Source organism: Echeneis naucrates, chromosome 10, assembly GCF_900963305.1.
Source record: "Echeneis naucrates chromosome 10, fEcheNa1.1, whole genome shotgun sequence".
Taxonomy (NCBI): domain Eukaryota; kingdom Metazoa; phylum Chordata; class Actinopteri; order Carangiformes; family Echeneidae; genus Echeneis; species Echeneis naucrates.
Window position 1 is genome coordinate 71397 of NC_042520.1, and position 23799 is coordinate 95195.

A 23799-nucleotide genomic window follows, 5' to 3' on the forward strand; every position below is an offset into this window, starting at 1 on the left:
TCTTTAAATAATAACAGGATCGGCTGACTGACTTCATTTATTCTGTGTGTCTCTCTGAGAAGCTGCAGGAGGCGCCGGCGCTCCATCAGCTCTATGTCCACTTCCGGCAGAGAAGAAGAAGCCCCCGGAAGCGGCGGTCCTGGCTAACGTTAGCGCTGACAGCGCGAGGATCAGTCTGACGGTGAGCATCGCAAGCTAACTGGAATCTCTTTCCTTACAAACTCCACAATCTCAAACCACTTCAGATTTAACCTCCGTGTCCCCGAGCCTGTGTCTGTCCCTGTCCCCGTCCTAGTTTCTGCCTCTGTCTGTCCGTCTCGGTCTGTCCTCATCCTAGTCTCTGCCTTTTTCTCCGTCTCCCCAGTGTTAATCAACATGTAACACTACAGACAACAGATTGTCTGATAAGTCTCTCTTCTCTTTCTGCTTTCTGTTCTCAGAATCCTTAGTTGTCAGGCTCTTTTGGTGTCCATAGTCCTCGGCCTGCAGGGTCTCCGGGGTGTCCAGCATCCTCAGAGTCCTCAGGGTCCTTGGTCCTCTGTCTCTTGGGTCTCTGATGATATGAGCAGCTCTGTGAGTCAGAATAATCTTCTTCTTTCTGACCGTTTGTAGTTTTATGAGCAACACCTGATCGATTTCGTCACTTTGCCTGCAATCATCCGTAGACACGCAGTAGACAGAAGAAGACATGAGCTGGATCAGGGGCTGCATCCTAGCTGTGAACCTCTGTAGACACTAAATAAACAGAGCTGTAGACAAGAGACTAGTTTCAAACACCTCCAAGAAACATGTTGGGTGGATGAAGCCCCCTCCCCCTGCCCCAGCAGCTGTGACATCTGTGCTCATGTGTCCAGGCTCAAAAGAGGAAGAGGACCTCAGGAAGTCCTCTGGTTTCCAGACCTGCCACAAAGACCAGCAGAATAGTTAACAGAGCTGCCAGCAGGATGGCTAACGTTAACAGGATGCCTGATGTCGACCCACTCCCCCCCACAGAGACCATTGATGTGATGGACAACACTGAGGACAGTTAGTACAGATCAGTACTTTTCCTTTAATTTTAAGTATTGTTTTTGTCCTAATAGGATAAAGCAACAATTGATAATGATACTCTGACCCAGAGACAATGATATGATCAGTGATGAACAAGAATAACTTCAGTTATTCATCACCTTTCATAATCAGAAAGGTGATAACAATCCCTGCAATCCATGCAAAGGATTGTGGGGATTGTTTCAGGACCTCATTTCACCTATATAAAGAAAAAGATGATATACTGAAGTGTGATCAGGGATCTGCTCTTCTTCAGATTAAGGACAGAATCAGTGTTGATGATGTCATCATATCAATAATGTCTGACTTGCTCATGTCTCAGTGTTGAAGCTGCAGCAGCCTCAGTGATGTTCACACAAATAAAATTAAATGACCAATAACTAATCAATTATGTCAGAATTCTAAAATCTGTGGCATTTGTGTAAATGTGAATAGCAACATCATAAATTACGCAATGTATAGAAATCATCACTTGAATCCATTTGATAATGAAAATGGATTTCAGTGTAAAATTCCCTTGGTGGTCTGGAGCATAAATGTGAAGGTCATGGCCACTTTTGTTTATTCAAACCTTTAATGTCGACATCAATGACCATCTCCACCCATCAGCCATAAAATTATGACCACCACTAGGTAAAAAGCCCCCATTATCTGGTTACCAGGCAGCACGGCAGCATAGTGTTTAGCTTTGTTCCCCCACAGTAAGAAGGTCACAGGTTCAGTTCCCAGGCCTGGGGACTTTCTGCGTGGAGTTTGCATTTTCTTCCTGTGTCTGCATGGGTTTCCTCCCATCGTCCAAAGACAGGCATGTCTAAATTGTCCCTAGGTGTGAGTGTGAGTCTGTCTCTGTATGTTGGACTGGTGACCCTGCCCTTGCCCAATGAGAGCTGAGATTTGCTCCAGCACAGCACCTCCGCAACCCGGAAACGCATAAGAGGTAGACGATGGATGGATGGATGGATGGATATATGATTACCATGGATACCTGCCAGTTCGTGGTGGTGGAGGGGTATGCATTCTCTTATCCTCTTATTTCGGGAAGACATAGTGCCAGGAAACATTATGGGAAGACGGCTAGCACATGGAGATGGTCCATCATAAGTCCTCCATTCATGTGGTTACTGTGACACGTAGCAGTGATGTTAACCTGGTTCAGACCCAGGTCCAGGTCTTCATGGAAACAGTATTCCCTGATGTCAGTGGTCTCTTTCAGCAGTATCAAGCACTCTGTCTCACTGAACAACATTCATGAGGTTTGAGGAATAACAACCAGTTCAAGGTGTTGACTTTTCTTCAGATTTCAATGCAGGCCCACATCTATGGGATGAACTCTTCCAAGACTTAAAAGATACGCAGGTGAAGTCTTGGTCCAGATCCCACAGCTCAGCTTCAGTGGTCGAAATGAGTCCAGACCTCCAGGGTCAGGTGGTCATAATGTTTTGGCTGATGACTGGATCCATTCAAACAACGAGTAACTGGTTAATGTGTTGAAATAACTAACAGTAAGTGATGTGTTCAGGTGTGGAGGAGGTGGTGGATCTGACCTGTGAAGGATCAGAAGCTACTGTGGTCGACCTCACACACAACGACTCAGTGCTGGTAACAACACAATTCCACACTGATAATCAGTCAGTCTGATTGTCTGATAGACGTGTTGATGTTGTGTTCACATTTGTAGTTGTGTGATCAGAGTCATTGTTGTGTGATGTTATTGCTAATGCTGATGGATCTTGTCTTGTTGACGACTGCTGGAGTCCAGTTGGTGGATGAAGGTAAAACTGTTTCACTTTCACTTAGACAACTTGTTATTGTTGTTTAGTTTAATTTAAAAACCTTTCCAACATGTGTCTGGGTGTCCTCCTTCAGGTCCTCAGAACACGAGTGTCCCCACAGGAGAGAGTTACATCGTCAGCAGTGATGAAGATGAGGATATGCCTCCTGTCCTCAGTACTGCCACTGTGTCATCTGTTCACACATCTAGGTATTAGACTGACCCATCATTATCTCTTTCAGGGATTAGACCTATCCCTGTCGACACTGAGTCCAGGTTTCTTCCAGCAATTTGAGGGTGAAAGAAGAGTCAGAAACATTAAAATCAGAAATCAGTAGAATCAGTAGAGTCACTTTGTTTCAGGTCAACTCCAGGAACGATCAGCTGTCCGGTCTGTTTGGACTCTTACTCTGAGGTGAGATGAAGACACGGGATCTCATCTGAACAGCAGGTTGAATCCTTCAATCTGAATGGCTGCTTTGAACAAAATTGGGTTTGGGCCCTGATTGGTTTTTGTTTCCTCCACAGATTGTTGACAGTGGCCGATTGGTTGTTTCCACCAAATGTGGTCACGTGTTTTGCAGTCAATGTCTGAGAGATGCTCTGACATCGTCGCACACCTGTCCCACCTGCAGGAAGAGACTCACTCATCGCCAGTACCACCCCCTCTACATTTGACATCATCACACAACTTTGCTGCTGTTGGACAACATATATTTCCAGTGACATCATTGATAGCGTCATCCGATGTTTTGCTGCTGAAACACTTTTGTTTTTATCAGAAACAAGAAGCTTCAAGTCAGATCTGATTGTCAATTTTTTTCTTCTGTTTCTAGCTCGTCTATGTTTTGTCTTGTTAACTGTTTTTGTGTGTAAAAGTAGAAAATAATAAAAAAGAAACTCAATTGATTGTGAAAATGCGTTGTTTTTGAAACATCAGAAGAATAAAATTGAGTTATCATGTCAGTACACTGTGGTATTAGTATTCTAATGTAGTACACAGTGCACTGAAGCACTTACTTCATACTTCACAGCTGTTTATGTTTTGTTTGTTTTCATCTTGTCACTCTGACTCATCACAGACTCAAATCACATGATTGATGACTCACATCAACGTCATGTTGGCGTAATTATAATTAAAGGTACAAAGAAAAGAAACAAACATACTCCGGGATGATCAGTGATTACTGATCTAAAAAATAAGTTTTAACAGTTTTGAGGTTTCACGTGATCAATGTCGGTTTGCTTCATCAGTATGACTCGTTAGCTGAATGAAAAGTTGATCAGCAGCATGAAAACTTAGAAACATGTGAATGTGAAGAATAATGGATGAAGCTGTGAATGAGAAGATAAACAATTTAATCTGAGTCAGAAAAGTTAACCTCTGACCAACTGTTCTTCAAAGATGTACATCCAGGAAACATAAGTGCAGTAAATTCAGAGACTTTGGAGTCAGTAATCTGTTTTTCATGGAGGTTTAATGTCACAGTGAGGCCACCATCTTGTCTCATGACAGTGACTCAGCTTCAAGTCTGAACTTCGTCCAGCTGGAATCTGATTGGTCTGCCGACGAGGAAGGGAAAGCCCTCATTGGAAAGTGCTTAGTCACTGCTCGGCCTCCCATTGGTTGACTGGGCGGATCAGTGGAGTGAACCAATTACAGGTCACAATAAAATTTGCGTCGCCTAACAATGATGACGTTTATCGCGGAAGTAAACATAAAGTAAACTCAAAGATTTTAACACTGCGTCACAAAGTTTGTCAGTTCGTCCGCCTGTAACGTGTCTGTTTTCTGCACGGAGTCTGGTCCACTGTGAGCGGGCAGTCAGGAGTCCGAGTGTGCGGAATTTGGTTCGGTTCGGTCCGGTCCGTTTCGGTGAGCAGTATGTCGGTGACGGTGAAGGCCTACCTGTTGGGGAAGGACGAGTCGGTGAAAGAGATCCGGAGGTTTGCGGTGGATCCGGACAATTTCAACAGCTTCGAGTATCTGAGCCGGAAAACTGAGGGGGTCTTTAATAACCTGAAAAACAACGGCTTTAATTTGTATTACAGAGGTAAGAAAATAAAATAATAATAAGTCTGATCCTGAAAGACAAAAACAGACTGTCTATGCACCACAGACAGGATTCGGTTCTTCTCAGTGAATGATCTTAAGTAAAACTTCCTCACAAACCAGATTACGATGAAGAAAAAAATCACTGATGTGGCTTGAAGCTAATTTAAAAACAATAGATAAATAAATAAATAAATAAAAAGCCAATTAAAACCCTCAAAAGTTTTCAGTCAGAAGAACAGGTGAGCTCAGGTGTGCTGACTCTTCCCACTGTGGTGTGTGGTTGGGTTTGAACGTCTTTTTGGGGATCAGATTTAAAGGAAGTTTTTCCGGCAACTGTCTCTGTTTTGACCTTTTAAATAATTTTGGAAAGGGTTTGTTCTTAATGTGTAAAGAACCTCAAAGTAGGTTTGTTATGGTTGGATACTCTTTAAATTACATTTAACCAGGGTCTGTAGCCCATCCCTACTTTCACTGGTGCAGTTGGTGAGAAGTCGGATTAGTTGACAGTAGTGCTGTGTGAGATAGTTGTCTTTGTGTGAGGAGTGGTGATGGCTGGCTTTAGGGGAGTGACTCAGGGACGCCAGTGATCACTGTCTACCCTCCTGGAGGTGTTGTGGCCGAACTAGACCAAACACCAGTGAAAGGAGGTTCCCACCTGATGACCCCAAAGACATTTTAGCTATCACTGCTCACTGGGCTAGTTAGATATTATCTGTAGGGCACATAGAGCAGGGCGAAAGTTTGTTGTTAGGGAGTTAGACACTGAGTGTCCTAGTCCTCACCTAAAAAGATTGGGTGAGGACTATTATATAATAATAATAATAATAATAATAATAATAATAATAATAATAATAAAAAAACAATCTTTATCATGTTTAAATTAGACTTAGATTGAAAATTTATTTTAGGTTTGATGTGAGTGTATTTCTGTGTTCACTCAGCACTATTGAGGTGATGAATATTCATTAACAAGCTTTTCTTTACAGGTACAGAAGTACAGGTTTAAATAATGTGATTTTTAATAAGGGAAGCAATCATACTGATGATAATGGCATTACAGATGAAGATGGCGACCTGGTGGCGTTTTCCTCTAATGATGAACTGATGATGGGTCAGGCCTGTATGAAGGACAACACCTTCCGCCTCTTTATCAAAGGTAAACACATCATTGGTGATCACAGTGACAACAGAGATGAGCAGTCATTGCTCTTGAAGAGATTTTTTTCTTCACATGGTGCTGTCAGAAACGATGAATAATATACAAGAGTCGTAAATTAGAGCAGTGCAGTAACACATTAATCATAATCACAATCTCATAGAGAAGAATCTCCAACACACTGTCCTTTAGCTTCAAAGGCTACAAGCTGTTATCTGTCTTTTTTGGTCCCAGAAAGATAACCAGGCCCAGGCCTCCCCAGCACCACTCTCCAGTTCCTCCTTTGGTTTTGGGTAACCCTAAACAACCTGTGTTGTCAGGCTGACCCCAAGCCGATAATGATAAATTATAACCATGTCAATAATAATAATAATAAAAAGATACTGAATAAAAACAGTTTGCATTTGTTTATCTTCAGAGAAGAAAGAACATCGTCGGGACTTTCCTCTCCATGCCTTCCCTCCCTTCACCTTTGCCCCACCCCCCCCACCTTCACCTGGAGCTCCTCATCTGGCCCCACCCCCTGCACTGCACCCTAATGTCACCTGTGATGGCTGTGACGGTCCAGTGGTGGGAACTCGCTTCAAGTGTTCAGTTTGTCCAAATTATGACCTTTGCTCCAGCTGCCAGGCTCAAGGGACGCACACTGAGCATGCTCTGCTGCCCATCTGGCACCCACTGCAGGTGAGGGGCATCATAGGAAGGGTATGTTCCTATGTTCAGCCGTGATGTCATAGTGTGACATCACTGCAATGAGGTGTCTTAACACTCTGATCGTCTGACAGCAGTGGTTCCCTCGGGGGAAATGGATGAAAAGGATGAGACACTGCATGTGGAACCAGAACCAGAACCAGGGACAGACCCACAATCAGGGCCATGGCAAAGACCAGGACCAGGATGGATCCTCCACACCCATGGGTGACTCTGGTCATTGTGAAGAACTGTTACCTGCTTTAATTAATAATAAATCACTGATCTCTGATTTGTCCTGACTAATGACATCATAAATGAGCTCTGACTTCTATCCACAGCCTCTCAGGCTAATGTGGACTTTCTGAAGAACATTGGTGAAGGTGTGGCAGCCATGTTGAGTCCACTGGGTAAGAAAGGTCACTGCTGATGCCTGAGATTAATATTTCCTGATTAGCTGTCACTCCTGAAGTGATATGATGCAATAGTTGATTTTTACCTGGTCTCAAACAGGAAGTGATGTCATGTGTGCAGGTATTGATGTGGACATTGATGTGGAGCATGGGGGTCAGAGGACCAAGGTAGCCCCTCCCTGTCAGACTGGGGCAGCTGAGGGTGATTTAGAGATCGATGGCGGCAGCAAAGAGAGTGTTGCCAGTGAGGGGTTAAAGGTCAGTTCATCAGCAACAATTTAAAAAAAAATTATTAAGTCAGAGCTTAGGAAGAGTCTGTTACCATGGTGACCATAGGTTCAGATGGAATAAAGTAAAACCAGTCTCTTACCTGTGACCCTCAGGTCAGCAGAGACTCTGATGAGGAATGGACTCACCTGAGCTCCAGAGAGGTCGACCCCTCCACTGGAGAACTGCAGTCCCTCCAGCCTGGAACACAGGGCCAGGGGCCCCCACTGGGAGGAAACCAGGGGCCAACAGGTCTGAGGGAGGCAGCTCTGTACCCTCATCTGCCTCAAGGTAAGTCCAACTCCTGCACTTGGGTCTGACATAATTGAAAATGCTCCCTCCTTTAATGACTCCTGACCCCCTGCAGAGGCTGACCCCCGCCTGGTGGAGTCCCTGTCCCTCATGTTGTCCATGGGCTTCACTGACGAGGGGGGTTGGCTGACTCGACTCCTTCAAGCTAAAAACTTTGACATTGGAGCTGCACTTGACACCATCCAGTACGCCAAACAGCCCCGCCCACGCCAGCCATAATGACATCAGCTCCTTCACCCACACTGAACCAATCAAACATGAGCTGATAATGACATTTCCTGTAACTGTAATCATCAATTAATGTTTGTAATACCTAATCGACTGTTTTCAGTTTAAACATTAAAACATGAACTGAGTCTGTTATTGATCATTCAATAGCCATACATCAGTCATATCCAATCACAGCAGAGTTGATACCTACAGCTCATGTATTTATCTGGGCTGAGCACAGAGCTGGAGGGCGGCCTGCGCAGATGGACTCAAAATATAACGTCTAATTAGGTTTTAGGGATATCAGGTAAAAATCAGAAAAACTGGTGGTCAATGATCAGATCTGGTCCAGCTTCAACAAACAATTGATACACCAATCACTTCAATCATCAGTGTCATTTGTATGAATAAGTTTATTTCTTCTAAAGCATCAACAATTAAATTATTGGTCATTTCAGCCTCTGATCAGTCAGCTGGTGTTTGGTTCAATTAAAACAGAACCAGTGCCAGACTTGCTGAATGATTGTGTCACGGTCTTCAACCTGCTGAGAAAAAGAGACAGACCAGGCGAACGTTCTGGTGTGAACTGTCACCAGACCAACCGTCCAAACAGAACAGCTGTGCAGCTTCAGGAGTTCAACTGTTGATCTTCAAAACAAGACAGGAAGTCATCATTAAAGTTGAATTCATCTTCCATCTGAAACAGCGAGGAACTGGTAAGAAGGGGGCGGGGCTTCGTGATTACAGCATCGAAGGAGAGCATATTTTCTGGTTGACTCCGCCCACTTTCAGAAGACTCATCCTCCTCCTGCACCTGACCATCAGAACAGAGGAACTTCATCCACTTGGAGGCTGGAGCATTACAGGAGTTAGGAGGGTTAACTCCCCCGTTACAGAGAGGACTGGCCTGGGTCATGTGGGGAGAACTAGACCCAATCTTTCTTGGCTGGCTCAGATTGCTGGTTGAGGGTCTCACCAATTTCCTCGTCAGAGTAGAGCAGCTTGACTGCAGACAAGAAGAGAAGAAGCAGCAGCTTTGGTTCCTGATTTAACGGCTCTGATCGAGGCCAGGATTAAAACCCTCCTCATGATGAAGCCTGTAGTTAAGAGTAAAAGCTTAACTGCAGTTATGTTGCTTTAGGCTGAAATTGGGGGGGGCTGACCATCTGCCACACACACACCAAATTTTTGTCTATAGAGGGATTTGTTGGGTCTCTCCAAATGATTCCTTACAGCTTTTGAACTTGTTTTACATGCAAAGAGCTTTTAAGTAATTCAGTGATGATTTGGAGTTATATACATAAAATTGGAATTGATCTCATTTTCACTCACCCATCTATCTCCCCTGTATCTGTCAGAGTTAGTTTAGGTTGTGGTTGATGTCACCTTGTTACCTGTGATGGAGTCTCTGCGCTCTTTCGCTTCCTGTCAGAATGCAGAGGGTTAACAAAATTTGAATTTTTTTTAATCAACAATAATTAATTATTCAACAAAAAACTGAGGGCTGAGGAACCCCCACAGGTATGAGTCCATGATATCAGTAACTGATCCCTTAGATCCATCAGATCAGCGGTCTCTACAGGTGTGTACTTTATAAACAGCTGACCGACAAATGGGCGGGGCCTCTTGCAATATACTCACCTGACAGCCTTCTTGTCACCAAGGAGCTGCTGTCTGTCCATCAAAACGTAATCCTCCTGTGGTTCCACCCCTTGCTCCTCCTCCTTTGCTGCATCTAGGTACTTGCTCCAACGGCTCACTTGAGTGTGTCTCGCCTACAGACATCGGTGCGTTCCTGTCAAAGCTACATCGTGTCTTTTCCTCACAGTGTCGAAATGTTGGCCGATCTATGAACTTTGAGGTCAATAGCTAAGGGTTGGCGTGTGAGTTGGGAGAGAGGCTGGGTGCATGCTAACGAGTATCATCATAACGCTAAAGACCAACCGTGTGTGTGTGCGCGCGCGCGCATTTGTGTGTTTTTTCACCTGGTCGTCATGCTGTTCTTCTCCGACTGTCTCCACCTGTTTCCTGTTAACATTAGGAGTCATACAGGTAAGATCACCTGAACAACAGGAGGGAACTTTGATCGGACTGCAGTGGTTAGTTACCATGGCGACAAAATTTTGTGCTCATGCTCTTCAATCATGGCTCCTCTCATGGCATTCAGTCTCTGAACATGACGTCTGCAGTCGGCCCCAGAGCCCCGCCCAAACTCCTGTCAATTATCAAATAAGTCAACAAGTCAAAGGGTGATATCTATGAAACCGCGATCTACTGACCTGAGTCCTGTATCACGAAGCTAGCGTTCATCCTATCCAGCAAATTATAGTCTGCGGTTTTTTTTTAATAATTGTATTCATACTTCGTTAATATTACAATTTGCTCCTCCATTGTGAAATATGCTGCTCGTTTTGTCTTCTCTGTGATCCGAGAGAAGCTTCATGGGGCCGCTGATCAGGATTATGGATGTCTGGATAAGTGAAGCAAGATAGCGAAGAGAGATCCAGGACATGTTAGTCCAGCTTCGTGATACAGGCCTCAGGTCCAGGTCCTGTAAACAGAGCAAACCCATGGAGCTTAAACACTCAGTCCTTAAGTAGTTTTCTGACCTTAAGCAGCGACTGTTTCTGTCCACAAACTTTACAGCTCCACCTGTTCACCTTCTTCACCTGAAAGACACACACCGGGAAAACACAAACAATCAACCGCTGTTTCTAATGGTTCTTAATTTGATAAGGTCGTGAGAAAGTTCTTTCGCGTTGTGTGTGTGTTATGTTTCTGTGTTGTTGTTGTTGTTGTTGTGTTGCTGTGTGCCACAGAATGGATACACATTCACTGACAAAAGTCTTAAGTCTGGATTCATATGTTTACAGAATCAGACCTTAATTGATGTCACGGATCGGGGGATCCTGTTAGCGTGTTAGCTTAGCATCTAGCAGCCGTTACCTGCTGAACCTGGAAACTCTCACAGGAGGAACACCTGAGCACGTGGAACTCCTGAACCATGGCGTAAGTCTCCCACTGATCGGGATCTGGTCCTGGTTCCGGTCCTTACGGAGCTGGTCGTTTTCCCGGGTCTATTTGAAGTGTGGATAAATGTGACTGAATGACGCGATGACGTCAGAACGCCAGCAGTGTGTTACTTCAGAGCGCCCCCTGCAGGCCGGAGGTTCGTCACTGATCAATAAGTCAGACACTTTATTTCAGAAAGTAGGGGATAATTAGAGTCAGTGAAACAATAAAGCCATTACAGCTCATATATATATATATATATATATATATATATATATATATATATATATATATATGAGTTTAGTTGCTGAATCTGCTAGTGTAGCTTGTATTGCCTCCATCTCCTGCACCCTCTACACTTTCATGCCCCCTACCCGAACCAGGGTCTCTATCCCCACCACGCTTTCACTGGTGCAGTTGGTGAGAGGTTAGAGTAGTTGACAGTGGTGCTGTTTGAGATAGTTGTCTTTGTATTTGTGCCTCTTTGACACCATGTGGTTAGCCCAGGTGAGTTGACCTGTTTTGTTGTGTTGGTTTTGTTTGAGTATAGGACTGTTCAGGTGAGTTAAGTTGCTGAATCTGCTAGTGTAGCTTGTCCTCCACCTCCTGCACCCTCTATACTTTCTTGCCCCCTACCCGAACCGACGAAAGGAGGTTCCCACCTGATGACCCCAAAGACATGATAGTTATCACCGCTTCCTGGCCTAGTTGGATATTATCTGTAGGGCACATAGAGCAGGGCGAAAGTTTGTTGCTAGGAAGGTAATCACTGAGTCTGGTCCATTTTTTGTCACACAAGTTTCTTGTGTTTTCTCTAAATAACATAATCCTATAATTTAAATCATTAAATGAATGTTAAAGAGATACGACCAGAAACTAAACTGACTTCATGTTTTAAATAAAAGTGACACCAAAGAAGAAGCTTTTTCCTGTAGTGTTTATTACGACACCAGAATACAGATCAATAACTGATCAATACAACAGATTAAAAATCAGGTGGGTCAGTATTTACAGAAATGTTGAGAGAAAAAAACTAATAAAAACAAAAAACACAAAAACATTTGCTAACACCATCATCCAACATGAAGTAAACAGGAATAATGTCACCACACAGTGAGATAACAAGGCTTCAATGGCATCAAATTAAAAGTCTCCGGGTGTGAAGTCATCTGGAGAAACAAACATTAATACAAGCTTGTAATTTATTAATATACAGATAAAAATCAGTGACCTGAAACCAAAGCCACGTTTGTTTTGAATTTCCTCTAAATGAAGCACCCACTTCTTTATTCATGGAGCTAATGTTCATCATCATCACCACCATGGTCACACCAATACCAACAGCAAGTGTAAAACAGGAACCTGGACCTTCAGCAGGGTTTAGTCCCATCTGCCTCAATTACAAGGGTCAGTGACATACCCATCAAAATATTCACGTTCTCTCTGTCGCATCAAGGACACTCCCACCATGAGCTGACATCATCACCCGATCAATCAGCTGAAGAATATCAGGTAAAGGTGGGTCAGGTAAAAGTCAGGTGGACAGATAAAGGGAAGTTATACAGAGTTCTGGGTGAGCTCGTTGTCAGAGGCGGAGCTTATCTGACGTTCCACTGCCCTTTGGGCCTGACAAGCAGCCATCTTGCTCTGGATGTCCACTTTCCTCTCGAAGTAGTCAACAAGCGGTGGCTCTGTCAGAAGTGATGCCAGCACCTGCTCAAAAGTGATTGACCAATCAACATCCAGGGTACTGCTCCGCCTCTGCTCGCTGCCAATCAGCACGGTGTCGTCAGCAATGTCCTCACACTGCAAAGAGCTGGTGCTCACCACAGAGTACGATGACACCGACGTGTCATCTTTGGTTTCCTCATCAGACGCCTGCAGACCTCCGGGCTCCAGCTGGGCGTCAGCCAGTGCCTGGCACACCTGACGCTCATTGGACCAACCCTCGCCAAGCGTGTCCTCCCCCTGAGGGTTTGGAGTTGGGGTCTGTGCAGGGGCCAGGGGCTCGGTCTTCTTGATCCCGTTGTTGAACTTCTTGCCGACCTCTCCTATGCGCAAAAGCAAACTCGCCACGGTGGCGATGGAGTGATAGAGTTCCTGCTCCAACGGCTCCTCGCTGAACATGTTGTACAGAGTTTTACACAATTCGATGAACTGCTCCTGCACACACAAAGACAGCGTTACCACTACTCTTTACCTGCCTTCATTTGACCCCACCAAACCTCACCTGGTTCATCCGTGGCAGGTCTTTGATGGTCTCTCTCTTGGGTTCCTTCTCTTTGGCCCACATCCTCAGGTAGTACCTGTAGTCCTTAACCTTCTCCTCTGCAACAACAGCGGGTCACAGATCAGAGGTCAGAGCCATTTTCCTCCAATGGTGCAATGCAACAGTACAAACTACATATCCAACCAAAGTTCACTTTAGACCAGAAACTGTTCAATAGAAATTTTCTGGAATTCTGGACTTAGACCACTCTGGACCTGGTCCACTGGTTCACCTTGAAACATTTCACCTGAGCTGCACAAGTACCTCACCTGTCAAATGGGGTGGGGCATTTACCTTTTCTCTCCTCACTGTCTGCTCGTCCATCTTTTGCATCCTCACCTGTTAACAAAGAAGAATCAACATAGTGAGGTCAAAGTAACTATGGGGTAACTAGCTACCCCAGGGAGTTTGAGCAGTTACCCCAGTTGTTACGTTAGATACCCTGAGTCAAGGCTTTGACTTTCCATATCAGTGACCCTCTGGCCACACCCCTCTGTGATGTCACAGTAATAAACACGCTATGACATCTGGAGGTAGTTTAAAGCTGATCCTGGAGGATCCCAGATCAAGATTATCCCTCTTGTGTACTGGAACTATCTGAAACATTTGCCCAGAAGGATGTGGAACAGATGCATTATCTGGTCCTGGTCTTTTGTTTCTTTACTTTCTTTACATATGACAGTAAACACTAAACAATTAACAATGTAGATTCTTCTAATATCTGATTGGCCCATCGTGTCAACACGCCTATAATCTCATCTGTGTGTTCCTTTAATGGAACGCCGTTCATCATGGAGTCACATCATGTGTAGATGACGTTGGTCGCATGTTCAGGTCCAACTTGGATGATAAAGTTCTCTGTCCTGAGTGTCTTGGAAACAACAAACCTCTATCATGCGTCACTGTGTGGAGGAACTGCAGGATTCAGGTTCAGGGTTCTGGTTCAGGTCTCTGTATCCGGTTCTGTCCAGAGCTAAAGTAATGACAGACAGTCTGTGGGCCGTCAGCACTCCTCTGAGGGTCTGTGGACTCAAACGGCTCTAAAAGCTCTCAGAAGGATCGAGTCTCATCAGTCTGTTTGTCTCAGATAGATACTCTTCTGAGGGATCAAATAGGTTTTCTCTGAAAACTCTTGGTCTTCTCAGGACCCTCTGACAGTTCAAATCAAATCAAATCAGACTTATTTGTATATCGCCAAATCATAACAAAGTTACATCAAGGCACTTTACATATAGAGCAGGTCTAGACCAAACTCTTTATAAATTTATTTAAAGAGACCCAACAGATCCCCCGATGAGCAGGAAAAACTTCCTTTAAGAGGCAGAAACCTCAAGCAGAACCAGGCTCGGGGGGGGCATCTGCCTCGACTCTGCGCTCCAAGAGGTCGTCCTCAGACTGTGATCTCAGTTTCTAACAGCCCTCATTGGTCAGTAGGTGTGGTTTTTATACTCAGTGATCTCAGTCTCCAGCATAATCTGTTCTGGAGCTGGTTAGCCATTCAGCATCAGTTACCATGGTGATCTATCTATCTATCTATCTATCTATCTATCTATCATTCACTCAACCAGTTGAGGCAATGTGTTATGATTTGGGGCTTTACAAATAAATCTGATTTGACTTGATTTGATATATCCCGGTAAGACCTGATCCATCTTTGTAGGAATGATAACCCTAACCCTAACAACGACTTAACCTGACTTTAGCTCAAATCCGGCTTTGTAGTACAGACCCTGCCGAGTTCCTCAAAGCGCAAAACACTAACCTGATGTCAATTCCTGTTGCCCCGAAATGTCCAGATCAGACAAGAAGGAAGATTCTGGAGAGAAACACAGCGAGAGGAAGAACGAAGAAGAAAGGGGAGAGGATAGTGAGGAAGGGGAAGAAGATGTACAGTGAGAGGAAATGCTCAGATTTGTGTTAATGATTAAATTTTTTTTTAAATCAGAGCATTTTAAGAAATATAAAGGTGTAGAGAGCAAGTCACAGGAGTAGTTTTAGTAGAGTTAGTGAAGTAGGATGGTTTACTTTGTTATTGGAAGAAGTATCAATAGCAGTGAACATTTTTCACCTTGTAGTTCATCCTCAGTGAAAAAGTTTGTCGCCTCCAGAGCAGATTCTGCTTCTTCAGGGCACAGAGCTAAAAAACAATTTAACAAAACACGTTATCAAGGACATTTGTTAAGGAATATGTGAAAGTGGAGTCTGGGGGCCGGTCTGATAGGGACAGTCTACAGGGGACGGTCTGATACAAACTTTGAAGTATGTGTCTGTTACCTGGGGGGAGGTGGAGCTTGTATAACAGTTTGAGTTTCTCTGTCATGTCGCCATGACACATCCCACCTACAGACACACAACATGCAATGAGACCACACACGACAACTACACAATGACACAATTTATTGGATAGCTGTTGTAACAGTTGTTGTATACTTGTGTAGTCGATGTGACACAAACTCACTCAGTCCGGTGATGAACTCCTTGAAGTTGACCAGTCCGTCTTGGTTCTGGTCCAGCAGCCTAAAGAGGCGGGCTGACAGGCAGGGGGTGTGTCCTCCACAAGTCCAGGGGGCAAGGGCGGAGTAAAGATGGCTGAACTGGGCGGAGTCTATGCGATACTGCTCCAGGTAGGGCAGGCTTGGGTCATGACGCTGAACCGCGGAGCTGCTGGCGCCCCAATAACATCCGGTCATGTGTTTGGACTGAGGGAGGAGGGGGGCAGGCTGAGGACCTGGTCTACACTGAGGACTTCATTACCATATTTTGCGGACCATAAGGTTGCGACAAATACAGAAATATACACTCACATTTTAAATCATGCGTCTTCCACAAATCCATCAAATTCGTCATCTTCAGTGTGTGAGTGTAACAGTTGGGCGATTTAATTTCAAACACATAAATGTACAGTAATATTTTTTTGAAGCACAGTACGTACCGGTATTACAAAATGTGGCGGAGGTAAGCATACTGCATTCTGTTCTCTTATTGGTTTATCGTTGCCAGCAATAGCAAACACCTGAAGTTAGTGTGACTTTGGAACAATGTTGTCTCCCAACATTTGCTTATAATTGGATTATAATATGGATTTGAAAATTGGGTTTACGTTAAAAACCTAATGTTGGCTTGACGTCTTATTATAGTGAGGTAACACTGACTAAATGTTGGATGGTGGTTGGTTGTCAGCACAACATAATAAGTTATCTAACGTTGTCTGACGTTGCAGCCCATATCCAACCAAGGAACAACGTTAACACAACGTCCCTCTTTCAGCTGGTAATGCTCTGACAATCCATCAAGCGTAGCAGCTTTGTTGCTTACCACATAAACCACATATACCACATAAAATTGGTTTGACGTCAGTAAGCACAACAAGAATTCATATATAAGGAGCACTGCCGATTTTTGAGAAAATTTAAGGATTTTCGGTGTGCCTTATAGTGCAAAAAATATGGTAGTTTCAGCTGAGTTATTGTGTCACTACCATGTTCAGATGTGGTGGCGTGTGGTTCAGATCTGACAGAAAAAATTGGATCTCACGGGCCTGGACCTCAGGGGTCTGGTTCGGTATCAGCGTTTATACTGATGATGATAATTAAAAAATTTTATGTTTGTTGTAGTTATGCAGTTTGTCCTCTAGAGGGAACATCACAATTTTATTTTGGCAACACATCCAAAGGCAAATGGCATTCTGCTGCGCCAATTAGTCAAGCAGAGTCACCCAAAACAGAGATGATGATAATAATAATAATACAAATTACAAATCTTCCATTAACATAAAGAAGCCTGACAACTGCTTTTTTATCTGTTTTGGTGATTGATTCATTTCACTTCCTGTTTCGAGAGGAACATTTGTAGATTCTGACCTTAAAGAGACAGTACAGATCCTCAAGCTCCTTAATGCTGAAGGCTGACTCTGTCATCATTGCCCTCACCTGTGCATGCGCACGCGCACACACACACACACACACACACACACACATACACAAACTTTAAACACTACATTAACATGTTAGCATCAGTCTGAACCACCCTACTGTCACTCACCACGCTCCTCTTGGCCGTGTCTTCAAGGGACTGAATGACCTTTAACCTCTGTCTGAACCTCATTTGCTCAATAACATCAGCGCGCAAGCTGCCAAATTTCTGCTCGGAGAACAAAAAAACTGGGATCAGAGACACACCAGGAATTAGACCTAGTTGGGTCAGATACAGGAAACAGACCTCATAAGATGACCTGATGAGCTCAAACACGTCAACCTCAGGAGGAGGGTCCTCGCCGCTCGTCAGCAGGGCATGCAGGTGAGGGGTGGGCGGAGCCACTGTCTGTTTATTCACAACATTATCCAGATACCTGCACAGCCATATGGACATGCACATCATATGTAATTTTCAGTATAACCAGTGGACTCGGTTCCGGACTCTGGTCTAAGACCTACCTGCCCAGGATGGTCATAGCTTCTCCCTCGTCACTGCATGTGAGCAGAGCGTCCATGTTGTCATGGAGAACAGCCAGCGCCACCTGCAAGTACAGAGTACAGTAATTTATTGACAGGTTAGAGGTGAAGAGACAGCTATGCTGACACACCCATACTCTAATTCACCAGTCAGTCACTAGTTGATAGTCAGTGGCCAGTGGGTCAGTACCTGGAAGATGACCTTGATGCCTTCATAGAAGAAGCAGTCGACCAATAGGACGGCGCTATCAAATGGCATCACAGACAGGAAGAGGGTAAGAAACCAGGACAGGCTGATGGTGGAGATGACTCCCAGTTCCTGCATGTGCTCATAGAGCAGGGGCAGAAAGGCCCGGGTCAGTTCCTCAAACACCCCCTGATCCACCAGAGCTCCTGTGGGAACACAGGCCACATCTTGGATCCCAATACTGGTGCCGACTAACAACTGGACTCAAAATTGGGGACTACCTAGTAACACTAAGTACTGATGCTACACCTTGACACTGACAGAAGGTCAGAGGTCAAAGCAGCAGCACGTTGCTGTCACTGACCTACAACTCTGGTGTTGTAGTAGTCAGGCAGCATCCGCTCACAAAGCACCACCAGCAACCAGAATGCTTCTTCCTCGGTGCAGTAGAGCAGCAGGACGGAGGTGACGATGTTCATGGCCTGGCAGTATCCGATGCTAGGGTTGCGGTGAGCGTAGGCAGTGAGGACGCGGCGCAGAGCAGCGATGCCCATCTCGTTCTGAAATGCTCTGTGTTCAGGCATCGACCGGTGGAGGTCACGCTCAATCTCCTCTGTAGCCAATGAGCACAGTCCCATGGCCTGCTCCACGAGGTCACCATAGTAGCCAGGGTGGGTCGCCATCTCATTCTGAGCTCCTGGATGGAAAATTTAATTCTTTAAGTTCACTGACCACAGAACAGCAGCCCCAGCTTTGCTTTCAGGTGAATGACTGAATGAATGGATGAATACTGACCAGAGAACAGCAGCCACAGCTCTCCTCTCAGGCGCTCTGGAATCCCATTGAGGACAAGTTCTCTGGTTCTGGACGTCCGATACATGCAGACGCCGCGACCAAACTCTGAGAAATGGAGGCTCCACCCTTCCTCCTTCATTTTCTCCTTCATCTGCAGGCAATGGGGGCAGTGAAGGATGTGATGCGACAGACACAGAGACAGAAAGACAGACTTAATATCTGGTCCTTCGAATGGTCCAAGGACTCAGCATGAAGCTGGGACTTGAACTCACGGCTTTGGGCCCCAGGTCTTCCGGACCGTCCTGGTGGTAGAGCTGCAGCAGAGCCTGTCGGGCAGTGGGCAACCCAGGGTGGTAATGACGTCCCCTGTGGACAGACTCACATCCTGCAGTCGAGGAAGAGGGAGCACTGGAGGCAGCCTGAGGACACATCAACAAATCAGAATGAACTGGAAACACTTTATCTGAACATTTGTGACATGAGTGACATACTGAATGACCAATCAGAGACAGCGGGCTGGTGTCCCCCCATGTGTTGTCAGGTGTACGTTGCAGGAAGTCGGAGATGCGCTGGACCAGGAAGTCTCTGTCCTTGAGGTTGGCAAACAGGAAGTTCATTTTGTTCTTGGTACTGATGGAGACAGGACATGGCAAGACACTACTGCTGTCTGCCTTCTCCACGATGGATACCTGAAGAGCAAAGGATCATGGGTAACTTTCTTGTCATGTCCGGTCCGATCTTAAAGTTTTTCTGAGAAAGTAAGCGATCCAAATGTTTCTCATAATGTGGAATCTATGAACACGCCACAAATCTAAATGTTTATCTCCATTCGCACATTATCGACAGAGCAGAAACAGGAAGTGGCCTTCCCTCTGAAAAGCACATCTATAGAAGCACTGTGAATCTAGTCCTACATGGGAGCAAAGAGAATGTCAGATTTCAGCCGCCTATCAAACATTACCACTTTTATCAAGTTTCCCAAATTCAGTCCCTGTTGATCTGACACATATCACACTCATTTCCTGTTTCATTGTGTTATTCCTATTGGTTAATGCACCAGATAAAAAATGTGTGCTGCAACCCCTCAGACACAACAGGAAGTCCATCACTTTTACTGACATTTTTTGGAAATCTGTGAAATATAATATTTATGTGGAAGGAACCAACATCGGAATTATTTTATCTTTCATGGATTCTGCTCAAAAGATTTTAAAACTGATATTTCGATTTGTCTGATGTTTGAACAGCCAGACGTGACTCTTTGATACCTAGCAGAAATAACAGATTATCCGGGAATTATTTCAGGCATATTCGGCATCAGGACTGTTTTGCACACGCTGGAATATATTTGAACACCAAGACCTGGCTGCACACACTGAGACCATAATGTCTGACATTAAGGAATCAATTGATAATGTTACAGTTGGAATCATTCAAGTTTTTCCTAACCAGAAACCCTGAATGATCAGCCAGGTCGACATCGCTCCTGAAAGATTGCAAGACTGCCTTCAGGTCAGGCACCAGAACTCTGTATATGCTGCTGGAGCACAATACAGAGAGTGATAATGGACTTCAAATGAAGAAAATAGACCAGTTGGACGGAAACCTACCATGGCAGGGAATTCTCAACTGACCCTACCGTGTTAGGTCTCATCTTGTATGAATTCCTGCTAACGTTGTACTTTACCTCTCTCAGCGGGATTATGAGCTGACACAGATCTTCCTCTCTGCTGTTAAAACAGATGTAGTTGTTGGAGATAAACAACTGTCCAACCACGTGCATCTTAGCAAACGGCATCCACAGTGTACAGTCAGTGTGTCCATCCAAACGCTCATCTTGCATCAGTCGAAACGTCATCCGATATCGCTCATTCTTCGCCCGCGCATCAAGGTCCCTGCAGCATCGACACACAGGAAACAGCTGATCAAGACTCAGGTCAAAGGTCAGTGTTAGTTTGATGTTTTCCTGTTTTAAAGGGTTTCACACACACACACACACACACACACAGTGTGCTGGGGTTGTGTTTCAGCCTCAGTCAACCTCAGCCCTGTGAACTTTGTGCCTGATGTCAGGTGCACGGTCAATGAAACCTCTTCAGAGCAGAGACATTCTTCAGGGTCTTGCAGGGCTTGGGCAGTGAGAGGTCTGCGGCAAATGCCTCGTTGTCCAGCAGCTGACGCATGGCGATGCTGGCGAGCTGTTCCATCAACTTGAAGGTGTCATTGATGTTGAGGAACATGGAAAAGAAATGTTCAGTGTGTCGAGTGCTGACACGAACACTCTCTGGAAACACGAGCGTTGCATTCTTCTCCAGCTGGGTCACCTCAGTCCACGGAACGACCAGGGTCACTGAGAGAAAGAGGGCGTATCATCTGCTTAGTGCTTTTAGTAATTACACATATACCCCCGTCTAACTACACATACACCCCGACCTTTACAGGTTTGTTGTATTTTCAAAAGTTCCTCTTTCCAGTTGATGGCATTTTAAACCATGGCCTGTGGTTGGCCACTCTTACCCTCCTTGCCCAGCAGGAAGGAGTAGAAGCACAGGTGATTGACGGACAGGTAGAGCCACCCTTGCCTGGGGACACGTCCCTTCCAGTAGCTGCAAGAATAATAATTCACCAGCTTCTCCTCTTCAGGCATCCCAAACAGCTTCCTCATCTTTAGCTCTGCCTCCCGGAACTTCCCACAGTCCTCCTCCTGCTCCTCCCCCTGCTTCAGCCGATTCTCCTCCGCAATGATGCCCTGGAGAAAGTGACATCACTCACTGATGGGTTCACACAGGCAGAGGAGACAGACTAACAAGAAGTGACAGGAGGCGATAGGAAAGGAAAGGATTGAACAGGAAGTGACGTACAGAGATCTTCCCTTTGACAAAGGTGGTGATGTCTTCATCGTTATCAAAGATGGAGATGGTCTGAAGAAGGTTGGACTCCAGCCAATCCCAATGCTCCGTGATCTCCTTCCTGGATGAGCCTGAAGGACACAGCACAAGGTCCAATCCAGTCTAGTACAGCAGAGTCCAGTTCAGTCCAGTCCAGTGAGGTGACTTACCACAAGCAATGTTCCAGTAGATCTGAGAGTCTGCAGTCTGGAGCAGGATCCTGTATGGAGCCACTCTGGCACTCGAGTCCAGAACAACATCCAAAGTCCCAACCAGGAGACCTACACATAGACAGACTTTTAAAGCAGGAAGACCAGATCACCTGCACCATGAACCCAGTAATACACCAGAACACTCTGGCGGTCATTGTCCCGTGTCTGTGTCTATATGAGGTCTATATCAGGTCTGGGTGTATTTATGAAGGGCGGTGTATGTGTTATGTTTAGGGTTTGTCAACAAAATCCGACACTAGTGACGTTCAGTGACCCGTGATGAGTTCATGAACCGTGGGACTGTTCTGTGTCTCGTAACTTGGCTGTATCTGTTTTGCCAATTGCCATGGTAACACCTTATAATGACGTTTGATAGGTCAGTCTCCATGACAACTAGCAGACCAGCTTCCCACTGACCGTGTAATGGCTGAAAGGTCAGTGGACTCTGACCACATGACACTGCACTGGTTTCGGGCCATTAGAACCGAGTTTGTGTGTGTGTGTGTGTGTGTGTGTGTTGGGGGGCAGCTGTCCTTGGACTATAGTGGACTGTGGTGCGTCATACAGACCAGGACCGGTGTCCGTTCTCACCGGAGAGGCCTCCCCCACGGCCGTGTCCCTTCCTCCTCTGCAGGACGAAGAACGGGTTGGCCCGCTCCGAGACCCACAGAGCTCCTGCCAGCAGCACCTCCTCCGGCTGGATCCACATCTCTCCTCCACGGGCACACACCGGACTAAACACCGGAATAAACACCGGGACAGATCGGCAGCTCCCCTGGATGCAGAAAACACGAAACTGATGTTGTTTTCACTCGTCAGGTGACTGCACATCACTTCCGGATCCGACCACCTAGGACACGCCCACTATGTACGCAACGTCATGACATCAGAGACCGGAAACAAGTGTTTCCATTTCTAAATAAATGCATGGGCACACGGTGTTTATCTCTGCTCCCACATACTTCTCCTTCTAGATCTTAGTGCTGCATTCGACACCATAGATCATAATATTTTACTACAGAGACTGGAACATGAAATTGGAATTAAAGGAACTGCACTAAGGTGGCTCAAATCCTACTTATCAGATAGACATCAGTTTGTTCATTTTAACAACAGCTCCTCCTCATGTACTGTAGTCAGTCATGGAGTCCCGCAGGGTTCAGTACTTGGACCAATCCTCTTTACGCTTTATCTGCTTCCTCTAGGCAACATTATCAGGAAACACAGCATCAACTTCCACTGCTACGCAGACGATACTCAGCTGTACCTATCAATGAAGCCAAATGAAGTCACTCAGATAGTCAGACTGCAGGCCTGTTTTGAAGACATAAAAGTCTGGATGACTGGAAATTTTTTACTTCTCAACTGTGACAAAACAGAAGTTATTGTACTCGGCCCTAAGCACCTCAGAAAAATACTATCTAATCATCTCATCAGTCTGGACGACATCACTTTGGCTTCCAGCTCCACTGTAAGAAACCTTGGAGTAATTTTTGACCAGGACATGTCCTTTGTCCCTCACATAAAACAAGTTAGTCGGGCAGCTTTCTTCCACCTGAGAAACATTAGGAAAATCAGAAACATCCTTTCTCAGGATGATGCAGAAAAACTAGTCCATGCATTTGTAACTTCTAGGCTGGACTACTGTAACTCATTGCTATCTGGATGTCCAAACAAATCTCTAAAAGGCCTTCAGTTAATTCAGAACGCTGCTGCACGAATATTAACAGGAACTAGGAAAAGAGATCACATCTCTCCTGTTAGCTTCTTTCAATATATAAAGCTCTTAATGGCCAAGCTCCATCATATCTCAGAGAGCTCATAGTTCCTTACTGTCCTAGCAGGCCACTCCACTCTCTAGATGGAGGTTTACTTGTGGTTCCTAGAGTCTCCAACAGTAAATCTGGAGGCAGATCGTTCAGTTATCAGGCTCCTCTTCTATGGAACCAACTTCCAGTCCGGGGGGCGGACTCTTTAGTAATTTTCAAGACCAGGCTTAAAACTTTCCTGTATGACACAGCTGATAGTTAAAAAGTTAGTTAGATAGTTAAAAAGTTAAA

General features: G+C 45.1%; 4 protein-coding genes across 15 annotated transcripts; 2 read left to right on the forward strand and 2 right to left on the reverse strand.

Moving 5' to 3' along the window:
• The first annotated feature begins 445 nt into the window (after positions 1–445).
• rnf4 (ring finger protein 4) lies at positions 446–3730 on the forward strand. Its single transcript, XM_029512771.1, has 6 exons — positions 446–1026; positions 2570–2649; positions 2810–2822; positions 2917–3031; positions 3185–3236; positions 3350–3730. The coding sequence occupies exons 1-6, from the start codon at positions 945–947 to the stop codon at positions 3497–3499; spliced, it is 492 nt and encodes a 163-aa protein (XP_029368631.1). The 5' UTR covers positions 446–944; the 3' UTR covers positions 3500–3730.
• A 778-nt stretch (positions 3731–4508) lies between these two features.
• On the forward strand, positions 4509–8071 carry sqstm1 (sequestosome 1). Of its 6 annotated transcripts, none has more exons than XM_029512762.1 (8): positions 4509–4875; positions 5938–6033; positions 6431–6717; positions 6819–6966; positions 7065–7133; positions 7258–7394; positions 7520–7694; positions 7771–8071. In XM_029512762.1, exons 1-8 carry the CDS (start codon positions 4707–4709, stop codon positions 7932–7934), a joined length of 1245 nt encoding a protein of 414 aa, XP_029368622.1. In that variant the 5' UTR covers positions 4509–4706; the 3' UTR covers positions 7935–8071. The 6 variants fall into 6 exon arrangements, with proteins under 6 accessions (XP_029368622.1, XP_029368623.1, XP_029368624.1 ...); XM_029512763.1 differs by having other exon boundaries at positions 6822–6966; XM_029512764.1 differs by having other exon boundaries at positions 4510–4875; positions 6819–6960.
• A 261-nt stretch (positions 8072–8332) lies between these two features.
• Positions 8333–11008, reverse strand: mrnip (MRN complex interacting protein). Of its 2 annotated transcripts, none has more exons than XM_029512769.1 (7): positions 10872–11008; positions 10535–10594; positions 10034–10140; positions 9911–9953; positions 9567–9700; positions 9320–9350; positions 8333–8931 (listed from the first exon to the last, which is right to left on the reverse strand). In XM_029512769.1, the coding sequence occupies exons 1-7, from the start codon at positions 10929–10931 to the stop codon at positions 8554–8556; spliced, it is 813 nt and encodes a 270-aa protein (XP_029368629.1). In that variant the 5' UTR covers positions 10932–11008; the 3' UTR covers positions 8333–8553. The 2 variants fall into 2 exon arrangements, 1 of the variants encoding a protein (XP_029368629.1); XR_003841165.1 differs by having other exon boundaries at positions 8801–8931; positions 9258–9350.
• An 851-nt stretch (positions 11009–11859) lies between these two features.
• Positions 11860–22573, reverse strand: tbc1d9b (TBC1 domain family member 9b). Of its 6 annotated transcripts, none has more exons than XM_029512760.1 (22): positions 22331–22573; positions 21698–21808; positions 21501–21619; positions 21157–21388; positions 20731–20989; positions 20327–20534; positions 19150–19328; positions 18912–19047; positions 18640–18790; positions 18209–18541; positions 17848–18050; positions 17640–17722; positions 17425–17554; positions 17248–17346; positions 17067–17135; positions 15665–15905; positions 15481–15546; positions 15275–15343; positions 14969–15022; positions 13501–13545; positions 13168–13265; positions 11860–13100 (listed from the first exon to the last, which is right to left on the reverse strand). In XM_029512760.1, the coding sequence occupies exons 1-22, from the start codon at positions 22446–22448 to the stop codon at positions 12495–12497; spliced, it is 3609 nt and encodes a 1202-aa protein (XP_029368620.1). In that variant the 5' UTR covers positions 22449–22573; the 3' UTR covers positions 11860–12494. The 6 variants fall into 6 exon arrangements, with proteins under 6 accessions (XP_029368620.1, XP_029368619.1, XP_029368615.1 ...); XM_029512759.1 differs by having other exon boundaries at positions 18912–19058; positions 19131–19328; XM_029512755.1 differs by having other exon boundaries at positions 18912–19058; positions 19131–19328; positions 22309–22573.
• Positions 22574–23799: the final 1226 nt, after the last annotated feature.

Excerpts from the sequence above, each read along its gene's own strand:
- rnf4 (XM_029512771.1), top strand. The coding sequence starts at position 945 with ATGGCTAACGTTAACAGGATGCCTGATGTCGACCCACTCCCCCCCACA. Across the intron at positions 3,032-3,184 it reads TCATCTGTTCACACATCTAG|GTCAACTCCAGGAACGATCA; the intron begins GTATTAGACTGA and ends ACTTTGTTTCAG. Across the intron at positions 3,237-3,349 it reads GTTTGGACTCTTACTCTGAG|ATTGTTGACAGTGGCCGATT; the intron begins GTGAGATGAAGA and ends TTTCCTCCACAG.
- sqstm1 (XM_029512762.1), top strand. The coding sequence starts at position 4,707 with ATGTCGGTGACGGTGAAGGCCTACCTGTTGGGGAAGGACGAGTCGGTG. Across the intron at positions 6,967-7,064 it reads CATGGGTGACTCTGGTCATT|CCTCTCAGGCTAATGTGGAC; the intron begins GTGAAGAACTGT and ends TTCTATCCACAG. Across the intron at positions 7,134-7,257 it reads AGCCATGTTGAGTCCACTGG|GTATTGATGTGGACATTGAT; the intron begins GTAAGAAAGGTC and ends TCATGTGTGCAG.
- mrnip (XM_029512769.1), bottom strand. The coding sequence starts at position 10,931 with ATGGTTCAGGAGTTCCACGTGCTCAGGTGTTCCTCCTGTGAGAGTTTC. Across the intron at positions 10,141-10,534 it reads AGAAACAGTCGCTGCTTAAG|GAGTTTGGGCGGGGCTCTGG; the intron begins GTCAGAAAACTA and ends GATAATTGACAG. Across the intron at positions 8,932-9,319 it reads GCGCAGAGACTCCATCACAG|TCAAGCTGCTCTACTCTGAC; the intron begins GTAACAAGGTGA and ends TCTTGTCTGCAG.
- tbc1d9b (XM_029512755.1), bottom strand. The coding sequence starts at position 22,570 with ATGTGCAGTCACCTGACGAGTGAAAACAACATCAGTTTCGTGTTTTCT. Across the intron at positions 21,389-21,500 it reads TTGTCAAAGGGAAGATCTCT|GGCATCATTGCGGAGGAGAA; the intron begins GTACGTCACTTC and ends CACTTTCTCCAG. Across the intron at positions 17,136-17,247 it reads ACACGGCCAAGAGGAGCGTG|GTGAGGGCAATGATGACAGA; the intron begins GTGAGTGACAGT and ends GCGCATGCACAG.